The 14,554-nt window shown below is 45.5% G+C and overlaps 1 protein-coding gene across 2 annotated transcripts in view; it reads right to left on the bottom strand.

Annotated features, from left to right (window-relative positions):
- Nucleotides 1-7,286: 7,286 nt before the first annotated feature.
- LOC125741755 (dynamin-2-like) overlaps nt 7,287-14,554 on the bottom strand; it is a 31,237-nt gene continuing 23,969 nt past the window's right edge. For both annotated transcript variants that reach the window (XM_049013058.1, XM_049013057.1), the window contains exons 15-20: nt 12,126-12,235; nt 11,936-12,047; nt 11,351-11,515; nt 10,024-10,250; nt 9,134-9,346; nt 7,287-9,050 (exon numbers count right to left, since the gene is read on the bottom strand). In XM_049013058.1, coding sequence (XP_048869015.1) covers nt 8,987-9,050; nt 9,134-9,346; nt 10,024-10,250; nt 11,351-11,515; nt 11,936-12,047; nt 12,126-12,235 — 891 coding nt within the window. In that variant the 3' untranslated portion in view covers nt 7,287-8,986. The remainder of the gene's footprint in view (nt 9,051-9,133; nt 9,347-10,023; nt 10,251-11,350; nt 11,516-11,935; nt 12,048-12,125; nt 12,236-14,554) is intronic.

The following is a 14,554-nucleotide window of genomic DNA, read 5'->3' as shown; positions in this document are numbered from 1 at the left end:
ACTACACCACTACTAGCAAAGATCCTTATTCAACACAACATTGCAACAAACTACAGCAACAAAAGATAAATTTTAACAAGAAGGAGCTTTAATAATAATAAAGTGACATTACTCCTCCATCGTGAAACGATCCATAGAAGAATATCTGATGGGACTCGAAATAAACGTGATTAGCAGATTCAGGCGACACAGGCTAATGCTACCCAACTGGGTGGGAAGAGCTGAAATTTGTGTGAGCATTCTAATGTACTGCACAGTTCTGCGGGTTTCCATTACCTAGTATTTACAGGTAAAGCGGGTGTGCTATACTATAAATACTCACCTTTTGCAGGTGAGCTATGGTGTTGTGCCACTGCTTTACCTGGGCGTAGTAAGGTAGGGGAAACCCACAGCACTGTGCAGTGCACCAGGTGTAGTACACACCACAGCTTTATCTGCAAATACTAGGGAAGGGAAACCCACGGCATTTTGCAGTGCACCAGGTGTAGTACACACCTCTGCTTTATCTGTAAATACTATGGACAGGAAACCCTCAGCACTGCGCAATACAGCAGGTGTAGTATACACCACTTCTTTACCTGTAAATACTAGGGAAGGGAAACCCAGAGCACAGTATACTAGGTATAATGCACACCTATACTGTACCATATAAGCTGACCTTTTGCAGGTGTGCTATGCTGTACCATATAAGCTGACCTTTTGCAGGTGTGCTATGCTGTACCATATAAACTGACCGTTGGCAGGTGTGCTGTGCTGTACCATATAAGCTGACCTTACCAGGTGTGCTGTGCTGTACCATATAAGCTGACCTTTTGCAGGTGTGCTATGCTGTACCATATAAGCTGACCTTAAAAGGTGTGCAATGCTGTACCATATAAACTGACCTTTTGCAGGTGTGCTATGCTGTACCATATAAGCTGACCTTTTGCAGGTGTGCTATGCTGTACCATATAAGCTGACCTTCTGCAGGTGTGCTATGCTGTACCATATAAGCTGACCTTCTGCAGGTGTGCTATGCTGTACCATATAAACTGACCGTTTGCAGGTGTGCTATGCTGTACCCTATAAGCTGACCTTTTTCAGGTGTGCTGTGCTGTACCCTATAAGCTGACCTTCTGCAGGTGTGCTGTGCTGTACCATATAAGCTGACCTTTTTCAGGTGTGCTGTGCTGTACCCTATAAGCTGACCTTCTGCAGGTGTGCTGTGCTGTACCATATAAGCTGACCTTCTGCAGGTGTGCTATGCTGTACCATATAAGCTGACCTTCTGCAGGTGTGCTATGCTGTACCATATAAGCTGACCTTTTTCAGGTGTGCTGTGTTGTACCCTATAAGCTGACCTTCTGCAGGTGTGCTGTGCTGTACCATATAAGCTGACCTTCTGCAGGTGTGCTGTGCTGTACCATATAAACTGACCTTTTGCAGGTGTGCTATGCTGTACCCTATAAGCTGACTTGTTGCAGCTGAGCTGAAGTGTTGTACTATACACACGTGGACAAAATTGTTGGTACCTTTCGGTCAATGAAAGAAGAACTCACAATGGTCACAGAAATAACTTTAATCTGACAAAAGTAATAATAAATAAAAATTCTATGAAATTTAACCAATGAAAGTCAGACATTGCTTTTCAATCATGCTTCAACAGAATTATTAAAAAAATAAACTCATGGAACAGGTTTGGACAAAAATGATGGTACCCCTAACTTAACATTTTGTTGCACAACCTTTTGAGGCAATCACTGCAATAAAACGATTCCTGTAACTGTCAATGAGACTTCTGCAGCTCTCAGCAGGTATTTCGGCCCACTCCTCATGAGCAAACTGCTCCAGTTGTCTCAGGTTTGAAGGGTGCCTTTTCCAGACGGCATGTTTCAGCTCTTTCCAAAGATGCTCAATAGGATTGAGGTCAGGGCTCATAGAAGGCCACTTTAGAATAGTCCAATGTTTTCCTCTTAGCCATTCTTGGGTGTTTTTAGCTGTGTTTTGGGTCATTGTCCTGTTGCAAGACCCATGACCTGTGACTGAGACCAAGCTTTCTGACACTGGCCAGCACATTTCTCTCTAGAATCCCTTGATAGTCTTGATACTTCATTGGTTCCTGCACAGATTCCAGACACCCTGTGCCAGATGCAGCAAAGCAGCCCCAGAACATAACAGAGCCTCCTCCGTGTTTCACAGTAGGGACAGTGATCTTTTCTTGATGTGCTTCATTTTTCCGTCTGTGAACATAGAGCTGATGTGCCTTGGAAAATATACTGAACAAAAATATAAACGCAACACTTTTGTTTTTGCTCCCATTTTTCATGAGATGGACTTAAAGATCTACAATTCATTCCAGATACACAATATTACCATTTCTCTCAAACATTTCTCACAAATCAGTCTAAATGTGTGATAGTGAGCACTTCTGCTTTGCTGAGATAATCCATCCCACCTCACAGGTGTGCCACATCAAGATGCTGATCTGACATCATGGGTAGTGCACAGGTGTACCTTATACTGCCCACAATAAAAGGCCACCCTGGAATGTGCAGTTTTTTGCTTTATTGGGGGTCTGGGGACTCAGAACCGGTCAGTATCTGGTGTGACCACCATTTGCCTCATGCAATGCAACACATCTTCTTCGCATAGAGTTTATCAGATTGTCAATTGTGGCCTGTGGAATGTTGGTCCACTCCTCTTCAATGGCTGTGCGAAGTTGTTGGATATTAGTGGGAACTGGTACACGCTGTCGTATACGCCGGTCAAGCACATCCCAAACATGCTCAACGGGTGACATGTCCGGTGAGTATGCTGGCCATGCAAGAACTGGGACATTTTCAGCTTCCAAGAACTGTGTACAGATCCTTGCAACATGGGGCCGTGCATTATCTGTCTGAGTGGCTGGTCTCAGACGATCTTGGAGGTGAACCTGCTGGATGTGGAGGTCCTGGGCTGGTGTGGTTACACGTGGTCTGCGGTTGTGAGGCCGGTTGGATGTACTGCCATATTCTCTGAAACGCCTTTGGAGACGGCTTATGGTTGAGAAATGAACATTCAATGCACGAGCAACAGATCTGGTTGACATTCCTGCTGTCCGCATGCCAATTGCACGCTCCCTCAATGCTTGTGGCATCTGTGGCATTTTGCTGTGAGACAAAACTGCACATTCCAGGGTGGCCTTTTATTGTGGGCAGTATAAGGTACACCTGTGCACTACCCATGATGTCAGATCAGCATCTTGATGTGGCACACCTGTGAGGTGGGATGGATTATCTCAGCAAAGCAGAAGTGCTCACTATCACACATTTAGACTGATTTGTGAGAAATGTTTGAGAGAAATGGTAATATTGTGTATCTGGAATGAATTGTAGATCTTTAAGTCCATCTCATGAAAAATGGGAGCAAAAACAAAAGTGTTGCGTTTATATTTTTGTTCAGTGTAGTTCAATTTTCCTCTCATCTGTCCATAGGACGTTCTCCCAGAAGCTTTGTGGCTTGTCAACATGTAGTTTGGCAGATTCCAGTCTGGCTTTTTTATGATTTGTTTTTAACAATGGTGTCCTCCTTGGTCGTCTCCCATGAAGTCCACTTATGGTCAAACAACGATGGATGGTGCGATCTGACACTGATGTTCCTTGAGCTTGAAGTTCACCTTGGATCTCTTTAGAAGTTTTTCTGGGCTCTTTTGTCACCATTCGCTTTATCCGTCTCTTTGATTTGTCATCAATTTTCCTTCTGCGGCCACATCCAGGGAGGTTGGCTACAGTCCCATGAATTTTAAATTTCTGAATAATATGTGCAACTGTAGTCACAGGAACAGCAAGCTGCTTCGAGATGGTCTTATAGTCTTTACCTTTAACATGCTTGTCTATAATTTTCTTTATAATCTCCTAAGACAACGCTTTCCTTCACATACTCTGGTCCATGTTGAGTGTGGTACACACCATGTCACCAAACAACACAGTGACTACCTGCAGCCCTATATATAGGCCCACTGACTGATTACAAGATTGTAGACACTTGTGATGCTAATTAGTGGACACACCTTGAATTAACATGGTCACATTATTTTCAGTCTTTTCTAGGGGTACCATCATTTTTGTCCAGGCCTGGTCCACGAGTTTATTTTTTAAAAATAATTCGGTTGAAGCATGGTTGAAAAGCAATGGCTGAATTTCATTGCTTAAATTTCATAGAATTTTTATTTATTATTACTTTTGTCAGATTAAAGTTATTTCTGTGACCATTGTGAGTTTTTCTTTCATTGACTGAAGGGTACCAACAATTTTGTCCATGTGTGTATCATAAAAGCTATTTTGGCAAATGTACCCAGACTTTTGACAATGTTACCACTGTTTCAAGAAATGAGCCAAAGTGACTGAGAACCACTGTACAGTCAACGTGCTGTGCTACATGCAGAGACCTTTTTTAAGAAATACAGTCAAATACTCTTACAGTCATGAGAATGGTAAGTATGTTTTGACACAGTTCATGAAAAAGCCGAGAAAAACTGCAATGAGGTTTACTGGTGCACCTTTATTTACCTGTTGACTACTCCGTAGCTCCTTGATTAGGCTTCTGTCTGACTTCTTAAGAATTTCTCTGTCCTTTCCGCTGTTTTGAGGGACAACTGTGTCTAGGCAGCGTCGTACTGAGTTCCTGTAACTTCTGCTTCCTGATAACTGAAGCAACAGTGCAGTGCCCTTTATGACATTAAGAGCAGTGGGATTCCATTCCTTACTCTCTTTATAAGCCATGCATTCACTTTCCATTATCTGTGACTTCTCTGAAACCCTCTTCAGTTTCCATATTCAGAGCTGCCCTTCAAGATCACACACTGAATATAAAGCACTACACCAACTTATCCGGTGAATGAGTTCAGGGGCTTTAAAATAAAAATATTGCAGAAATTTCAATGTGCAATATGATACAGTAAGATGAGAAAAGAATTGTAAGATGAGTGTATTTAAAACTTTTCATTGCTTTTGTCAGCCCACATCCTCTGCCATTTAGATTTCCACACACTATTTTTCCACTTGTTAATGATAAAAAATGTTTTCTCCATCTCTCATACTCGTCAACTGCACATTTTGGTCAGGACGGAGTTTTCATAAAAATAGAAATGAATCCTTAAGGATAGCCCTTCTGAATCTGAAAGTCTGCAGAGTAGGTTAGGGTAGGTTAGGGTTATTGCTGATCATTTGTTTTCCTAGTTTCTGGTTCCATCTTCTGGCCATTTTATGATACTGCAGGCTGTCTAAACACATTTCATACGTTTTCGCCAGTCAGGCTATTTGGAAAAACATATCAGTGAAGAAACCTAATCATGCCCAAGTATAAATAATAAATGAAAATAAAACAAAAGTGATAACCAACGTCATATAATTAGGCATTTCAGAAACTATTATTAATCGGCACATTATTTTGCGTAAAAAAGTTATGGCATGATTTTTCCGAGATTGCTAAACAAGAGGAAACCTGGACAGTATAGGCATGGTTATTAACGACATGGAAATCATACAGACAGCGATGAACATAACTGGTACGCAAATACGCATTCACCTTTAAAAACCATACAGACAGCGATGAACATAACTGGTACGCAAATACACATTCACCTTTAAAAACCATACAGACAGCGAACATAACTGGTACGCATTCACCTTTAAAAACCATACAAGCCACAATCGATTGCGGTAACAGTGTAAATGCGCACATGTTTTATGTGCATTTGCGCTGATATGAAAAAATATAATGCATTTTAATCTTTATATGCTACTTCATTAATATGTAAGGCATTTTCTTGTCATAGCAGCACAAATTTACAATCGCACAAGTGCAAGAACTGAGGAGGCAATTTATTTATTTAATAGAAGGCTTTATCAAAATGACTCCGCTATAAGAGGAGGGTGAGCCAGTCCCTGGAGTAAGTGGGGGATGAGGGCCTTGCTCTGGGGCCCTAATGTGGCATCGCTTGGCCGACAATGGGATTTGAACCAGGGTCTTAACCCATGTCCTTGCCCCATGCGGTAGGGGGCTGGATAAATGCGTTTTCTGCACAATAAAATTAATCCAGCCTAAACAATCTAATTGTACACCATCTTACAGTAGGAATGAGATTGATGAGGTTAATCAGCCACAGTGGATGGGATAATCAGACTAGCAGTGCAGCGGTCAGATCACTGGCAGCCCGGTTCTTGTATGAAAAGTCTAAGGAGTTCTCCTTAAAGTGACTTATGTTCTGGCTGTATGAGACGTGCAATTCAAAACAAGAACAACAGAAACTTCCTTGGAGTTTGCTGAGCCCTAAGCAGGAAGAGCAGAGCTGTACACTCCCAAGGTAGGCTAGGTACTAACTGTAGGCTAGGTACTAACTTTGGACCACTCAGTACTACTGGATGTTATTGTTGGCTTCTCAGAATGGCAGTCATCTATGCTAAAACAAAACTGGAAAAACTACCATTAGTGACTGAGATACAATGGGATACAAGCTTATACCTACCTTTTAGCAAGCAGTTTTAAGTAATGTTAGTATGGCCCGGGGGGGGGGGGAATGGGGGGGGGGGGGGGCTTCCTGTCATGCCTTTTTATTTCCTTCCTTCTTCCTGTTCTGTATCTCTCCAATGATGTTTTATGCCTCACAACACAACCCTGTAAAGCACTTTGGGACTCTTGTGAAAGGCGCTATATAAAAACTGAATTAAAGATGCACGTGGCATAAATGAATTTCCTCTGTCGAGTGTCTGGGTTCAGCCTTAGAGATGGGGTGAGAAGCTCTGATGTTCGGGAGAAGCTCAAAGTAGAACCGCTGCGCCTCCTCATGGAAAGGAGCCAGTTCACGTGCTGCTGGCATTTATCTTGGATGCCTCCCTGAGGAGGTGTTTTGGGGATGTCCCACCAGACCGGAGGGCAGAACAAAAAATGCTTGAACAATTAGACCTATCAGCTGGCCTGGGAACACCTTGGTATTCCCCCGGTGGAGCTGGAGGAGGTGGCTGGTGAGGGAGGTGCGGCAATCGCTGCTTAGACTGCTGTCCCTGTGACCCAGATGGCCCATGGATGAATGGAAAGAATACAAAAAGACAATACGACTATTAACACTGCGTCTCACGGCTGTGGTACTGTCTGAACCAGACGCCATGCAGCGAGATGGCTGGTCCATGTGAGTCTGATAATACGGAATCTCATCATGGATACAGAAATGCGGTGTGAGGATAGAGATGAAAAAGGAGCTGAGAGTCAGGAGTCGTACTGGGGGGAGGAAGCTCTGGACCACTGAGCAGAAAGGAGACGACACAGACCAGTGACCATAAGCATTCCTTTATTGGACACTCTCCTTTTATATCAGCTTAGTTTCTCCAACTTTCATTAGAGTTTCAGGGCATTTTTTTCCCGGATGTAATATCTGACGTATCTGAAGGTCCTGCAATGGTCACACAGACACTCAGGAGCCACATTTGATGGACAGAAGAAGAGCTCTGGAGTAGGGCATGGGAGCTGAGAGCTGAGGATGGGGGTATGTGATCCTGAAGGCTGCAGAGAGCATCAGCGCCACACGAGGCAGCAGAGAGATGCAGCTGCGGCTGTCAGTGCAGCCTCATACCCAACACGCGAGAAGCCTGATGGGTAGTGCCAAACCACCAGGAATCAGAGCAGGGGCCCAGGCAGAGCACAGGCCTGAGGCCAGGGGCCTGCTTCTCAGAGGAATGGGCACGGGCCTGAAGGAAGCCAACCTGACGGCCCCCTAGGGTGGCGGGCAGCACCTCGCTCCACAGCATCAAAGCTCTGCATGTCCAGGCAGTGCAGTTACCGTGGATTAGCATGTTATATCTCCTAGTACTGTACTTGTTACTGGAAGTGGGCCAGCTGACCTCACTAATAATTCAGTGTCATTTCCGCTCTGGTAGCAAACGTCTCCCTAATTTTTCTCTACAACAGCACATGTGACTGACGGTCACTGGGGTGACAGAAGCAGGGAATCAAACCACTCAACCTGTACAGGCAAATAACACAATGACAGAATGAAAGGCAGCTCTTTGAAAATGTACGTATGCATAAAATATATGCCATAAAATTCCTTCAGTTACTTCATGTGCCAGTAACTGAGCATAAAGGCAAGTGCTGCCCTGTTTGAGGGAGGTGGGCTGACTACATGAAGGAGCCCATGTAGCTCCTCTGGGAATGTTCCACGCCAGTGTTAACGGAGGTACTGGCTAGTCTACTGCTATGCTGTGCACAGACTCTCCCAGAAGTGCTGCTGTTCCCAGGATCTACTCTGGGACAGGGAGAGAAGTCACTTTTGGAGTGCGTTGAAAAAGAACAGAAAAAGTTTTGAACACAACTGAGGAGTAAAATCACACCCCCAAATCCACCTAACGGACACCCCTTACTTCTCTGTCCTCTTACATCCTGGCATTTAGAAAACTGCTTTAAAGCTAGGGACAAGGTAAGCAGAAAGTTCACAATCTGAGCAAATGAAAAATAAAAAGAATCGTATCATGATAGTGTCGTCATCATCATCAACATCAACAACGTCTATTTTCAGTCTGAAAGAGGTTAGAAAACCAGGGGGGCTGGCTAATGCGTTTCTGAATGTTAACGGAGGTATTAAGGGTCAGAGGTCAGGGCTTTACAGAAGGGGGCGATAGCAGGCCAGGCACTGGGCAACTGATTTTGGGTTTTTTTTTGTTTTTAATGGTTAAATTTAAGAAAGGGCAGAAATGACTCACACAACCCACACTTGTATTATGACTATTCATTCAATCCAAATCTGTCACATTTCACTTTGGCCAGATCATAGGAACATCCCAAAATTAGTGTCTATTTGAAACAGATTACATGGGTAGAGAACTAGACGAATGGGTAGCCAGTAGATGTATGGTTAATTCCACCAGTGGAGTTCCTCACCCAGTGGTGACCCCACCCCTCCATGCTACAAGTCACTCCCCTTTGTAAGACCTGACCCTGCCCCCCATGGAGGTTATTAAGTGCCGAGGAGCGGGATCTAGTCCATCAGGGAGTCTGGCCGGATCATGGTGGGGCGGCTTGGAGCGGCCGGGGGTCTCCGGCTGTGGGGAGAGAAGCAACAAGTGAGTAAGACAAGTCAGCCAGCAGGGGGAGCTAAAGGAGGATTAAACAGCTGACAGCTCACTTGGGCACTCCAGGGGGGAGAGCGGGGGGAATGCGGGCAGGCCGGGAGGGGACCTGTGGGGTGTCCAAGCTGCCCCCTGGCCCGGGCCGAGAGGGGATGGGTGGGGCTCCAAAGGAGTTAGGGGTTGGGGGAGGTCCTGGTGTGGGGCCCCTGGCTGCGGGGGGACGGCTGGGGACTGGGGCAGTCGCAGGGGGCCGGTGCTGGGATGGAGGGCTGGAAAAGAATATAAGAGGTGTGAGAGAGAACCTGTGAAGTGCTGCTCCAATCACCTCAATCTTAGGTTTCTTTCTTTATGGAAGAACAAAATGCTCTCTAAGTTTTGCTATTGCTTATGTTTTGAACAAATAGCTTTTCTAAGCATCCAGTTTATTCAGGAAACAGTAGAACCGTCAGTAATGATAATGTCATCTTGACTCCCAACCGGAAGGCAATGGGATCTACTCCCAACCAGTAGACATTGACATCCAGTCCCAACACACTTTTCCAGAGATGCATTTCCACCATGACACTTCACATTGTGCAAATGCAGTTTAAATGCAGGACATGGGTCTTAGGTTTTTATCATCCTTCACTCAAAGGTCTCGCGCTTCTTTCAGAGTTTCTTCCGTTAGTAAGTACGTGACCCTGTGTCCCACTTAACCCAGAAGTGTGGGCTGTAAGTGCCACACCGTCACTCAGCTAAGGCAGGACCTGCTGCAGGTCTAAACACAGCAGTGAGTCAACAGACCTACTGGCATCAGCAGACAGTGCACAGAGTCAGATGGGACTTAATGCCAGATTGTCCAGCCAAAAGTCACAGCGCGGTCATGGGGAAGAGCCCATACTCATGCATTAAAGCGTAATGGGGGTCCGCAAGACCCCACACTGCTACTACAGGTGAGGGCCCCGACCTGGTGTCCCTCTGGAGCCAGCCGTCGTTCACAGGTGGGGGCACTGGCACAGACACGGTGGAGGTGCTGATGTCCCCGATGATGTGCAGAGCCTCCTTCAGGGCATGGTACATGCGCAGCATCTCATCACGGTGCTGGGCCTGGTCTGCGGATTCCTCCATCAGCGAGTTTTGGTCACCTGCCGAGTACAGGTAGGCCAGCAGCTCCGAGTGGATGAACTCCTTGGTCTGGGGTGTGGAGGGTGTTTATAACCATGAATAAACAAACATTTCTTGCTTTCGCTTCTGACACGAAAGCCCAGAAGGCAAAGCTTATCTACCTGGTATAGGAAGACAGTCATTTAAGACAGCAATTTGACAATAATAGTAATGATTGCTTAAAAAAAAAAAAAAAAAAAACACATTAGAAATTTCATAATTTAATTATATGTATATATATCATCTAGGCAGAAATTTTGATGGCTATAAAGATGGCTTCCTGTCTGTTATTGCATGAACTGCCTGCTAAACATGCTCCGTTTTATGTCGCAGAGGTTAGCAAAAGGGCAACAGCGTAATAGGAGTTAATGAAGAGCATCTGGACAGCAGACAGCACAATGCTTAAGGGAACAGACTGGGTCCAAGACGGCACAATGCTTAAGGGAACAGACTGGGTCCAAGACGGCACAATGCTTAAGGGAACAGACTGGGTCCAAGACGTCGCTGGTTCATGTCCAGTCTGGATTGCTGTTTAGCCCCAGAGCATGGCATTTACTAGTGGTAGGAAATGGATTTCTGATTTGATGTTATATCAAACACTTTTTGCCAATTCGATATGCATCATGAACAGCTTTTGCTGCACAGCACTTAAAGTCCACGCTTGATGTAAAGAAACGGGACATAACAGTAAACATGCCTGTCGTTGCCGATCAGAACACATCTTGACGTGAGCAAAACCTGAATTCCCAAAGCAGATGTTCAAAAAGGAAAACATGCTAACGGCAGCTGTGAGTTGGTTATGCCACATACTGTGGAGCTCAACCCCCCCCCCTCAGTCAGTAGCTTGGGGACACTTTGGTTTTCAGGTAAATTACACCAACACAGAGAACGCAGATCATGTTGGAGGACGCCAACAAGAAGCAGCCCTGGAAGACGTGCCGAGCCCCAGTGCATGCTGGGAGGGGTGGCACACTACAGCCGACTCAACAAGAAGCAGCCCTGGAAGACGTGCCGAGCCCCAGTGCATGCTGGGAGGGGTGGCACACTACAGCCGACTCAAGAAGCAGCCCTGGAAGACGTGCCGAGCCCCAGTGCATGCTGGGAGGGGTGGCACACTACAGTTGACTCACGCTGTTAATCATGATGTGCATGATAGTCTTCGGCATCAGGTCACGGATAGATTTATTAACGATGCCGATGTAGGAGTCCACCAGGTTCCGGATGGTCTCCACCTGCCGCTCCAGCTGGGGGTCCATGGAGATGGTGTCAGCTGGGGCCGCCTCTTCAGTCTCAACCTGAGGCCGGGGAAGAGCATCTCAGTGTTAATCCTCTCGTAGTTGGAGGCGACTAAGAAGAACTATGCTGACAAATGTGCACACCAGGTGTTCATGACTGTCAAGTACGTTAAGTAAGCTTTCCAAAGGCTACATAGGACCCACCTCCTAACCCTGTGCTACAAGAAACTGGTCACTTTACACCAGATCACGTTACAGTAAATACTGCAAGATGGTGAGAACTTAGAGTAACTGTCAGTGTTCCTAAAAGCAGCCACGCTGAAAACATTTCATATATATTTTTGAAGGAGTATGGAAGGAACAAGAACAAGCAGAATAACCACTTAATTTTCTTGATGGGGGGCCAAGTTCCTCCTGGCCATAGATACACAGTGGGGCTTGTGTTTGAGGGTGTATGGAAGGTGCTCGCTGTGAACATACTTGGTCCTTTTCAGGGTAGACTCCTGCTCTTAGGAAGGAGGCTTTCCAGCTGTCCACATCCTCCTGGGAGGCACAGGCCAGTTCAATCTGCCGTAGGTCCTTGTACACATTCCTGAGGACAACTGGCCATCAGGCTGAGGCAGCTCCACACACAAAGTCTAACAGGCCGGGCAGGAGGGCAGCACCATACCTCTGCTCCGTGTTGAAGATGGCGAAGGTGTGCTTGTTGGACATGAAGCCCTTCTCAATATCTCTGATCTTCAGGTTGTCAAGCAGCAGCATGTACTTCTTCTCCTTCTCCTGCAAGCATCCACCCAAACAGCATCACAATCACTTCTCGCTGGTTACCTGCCAGACCCCTTTCCATCTCCCCACAGATGCCACCTGTACCACCCCGCATAACCTACCCGCCAGGGCAAAGTACATCAAAAGGTGTGAGGAGTCAATATGAGGCTAGAACGTGCATTTCCTGCCAGTCCAGCTCATTGTTCTCAATTTCCTTTCTGGACAAGGCCACCCAGTTGGGACGATGGACGGAATGTGAGAGCAGCCCTGCCAGTGTGTGTGTGGGGACGCACCTTGACCTTTCCATTCGTCGGCGATGCCACGCATCTTTTTCGTGTATTTCAGTCCATAAAAATAAAACACGCTGACTAAATCCATAATCTGTCTTCTATTTAAAACGTCAATTGTTGGAAGTATTAAAGTTTTTAAAATTAGGTTAAATCAGCAAAAAAAATAAACCATGTCACCTTACTTTGTTTTACCTGCATCGGGGGCGTGTAGCACTGCCCTCACCTGAAGATCGCTATTCGCATTATAAATAGCCGCATTTCCACGTATTCAAACCGCATTCGCATGGTAATTAGATGAACAACGCAGTGGTGAAACGCGATCCAGATACATCCCCATCAGCACCATAAAAGGGGGGGGGGTGTGGCCAGGTGTGAATGGCTCATTCATGCACATGAGAGCTCCTTCATATTCAATGGAAGGAGCCCAGAAATAGTGACATGAGTTCGGTTTTTCTTATTTATCCAGCTGAATGTTGCAACTACACCATTTAGTCATCTTCATGTATGATGACTTTGGTGATCAGATATCTGGGATCAAAACAAACTGCCACCATTGCTTACTATGTACTTTTATAATGTTTCTGCAGGTGTTCCAAACTGCATTTTGCAATGTCTATACTTCGATGTCTTCACATAAATCTGACATATTTACAATATACATTAAAATTAAGATGAGTTTAATGCCAAAACAATAAAGAAGAAATAAATTTGCCATGAATTAAGTTTATGATATTGAATGAAATGTGTGCCCGTGCCCCAGTCAGTGAACGTGTGTTCCCTACCCCTAGACCTTAGAGGGTTAAGTCCGTACACAATGCACAGTATGCCCACGGACTGGTGACACACTTTCCCCAGTTGTTCAACCGAGCTGAAACCTGCCATGCCCACTGGTGGGTACAGCTAACTGAAAAGTTAATAACCGCTAATCCATTAACTTCAAAGTTTAATTTGATAAAACTAAACCGATAAACCACAACAAATAAATCAATAAATAGAGGAAGCTAATGATAACCTCTAACTGCCAACTTCATCTCTGCTCACTTACATTTAGCCCAGACTACCTTAAACGTCCTCCTTCAAATACCACGGGAGGAAAAGAACTTCATGTGACTCCATGTGAACTTGAGTGTGCACCATTTCCTACCACTCTCCTGTACCTTAAACCAGGTGTTTAAACATGAAAGCAAGCACTCATTTTTGCTGTCTTATGTCCATATCTCAATGTCATGTGTTAATGCCTTACATATTTATATCCATCCATCCACCCATTTTCCAAACCGCTTATCCTACTGGGTCGCGGGGGGTCCGGAGCCTATCCCGGTAGCAATGGGCACGAGGCAGGGAACAACCCAGGATGGGGGGCCAGCTCATCGCAAGGCACACTCACACACCAGTCACTCACACATGCACTCCTACGGGCAATTTAGCAACTCCAATTAGCCTCAGCATGTTTTTGGACTGTGGGGGGAAACCGGAGTACCTGGAGGAAACCCCACGACGACATGGGGAGAACATGCAAACTCCACACACATGTGACCCAGGCGGGAACCCGGGTCCCAGAGGTGTGAGGCGACAGTGCTAACCACTGCACCACCATGCCGCCCCCTACATATTTATATATTCCATTTATTAACGTTTCTTGCACTGTGACCCCCAAGATTGAAATTTCAGCCCAGTGTATGACCCATGCATCATGTAGCTGAAGATGACCAAGATGCACTGGAATATCGGGATGCCAGTGAGGATATTATGAGGAGGCATGCTGATGGACAGCGGTTGGCTTCTCATCAATACAGCCCAGATGGGGCTGTAGCCTTCAGTGAGTTGCTGAAAAAAAACATGTCAGCAACTGTCCACTGGAAAGCAATAACCAACCTCAACCAATTGGAAGAATGGAAAGAAACAGGACATCAACTCTAACCCATGAAGCCCAGAACTGCAGCAAGGCGAAAGGTTAATGAACTGAAGCCCAAAACCAAAGCAAAGATCCAGAAGGGACCTCTAACGCATGGACAAGGAGAATGTCACTATTAAAGGATAAACA

The sequence above is a fragment of the Brienomyrus brachyistius genome, chromosome 5 (genome assembly GCF_023856365.1).
Source record: "Brienomyrus brachyistius isolate T26 chromosome 5, BBRACH_0.4, whole genome shotgun sequence".
Lineage (NCBI taxonomy): Eukaryota > Metazoa > Chordata > Actinopteri > Osteoglossiformes > Mormyridae > Brienomyrus > Brienomyrus brachyistius.
The sequence above is the reverse complement of the archived record's forward strand: the minus strand, read 5'-3'. Positions and strand labels throughout refer to the sequence as shown.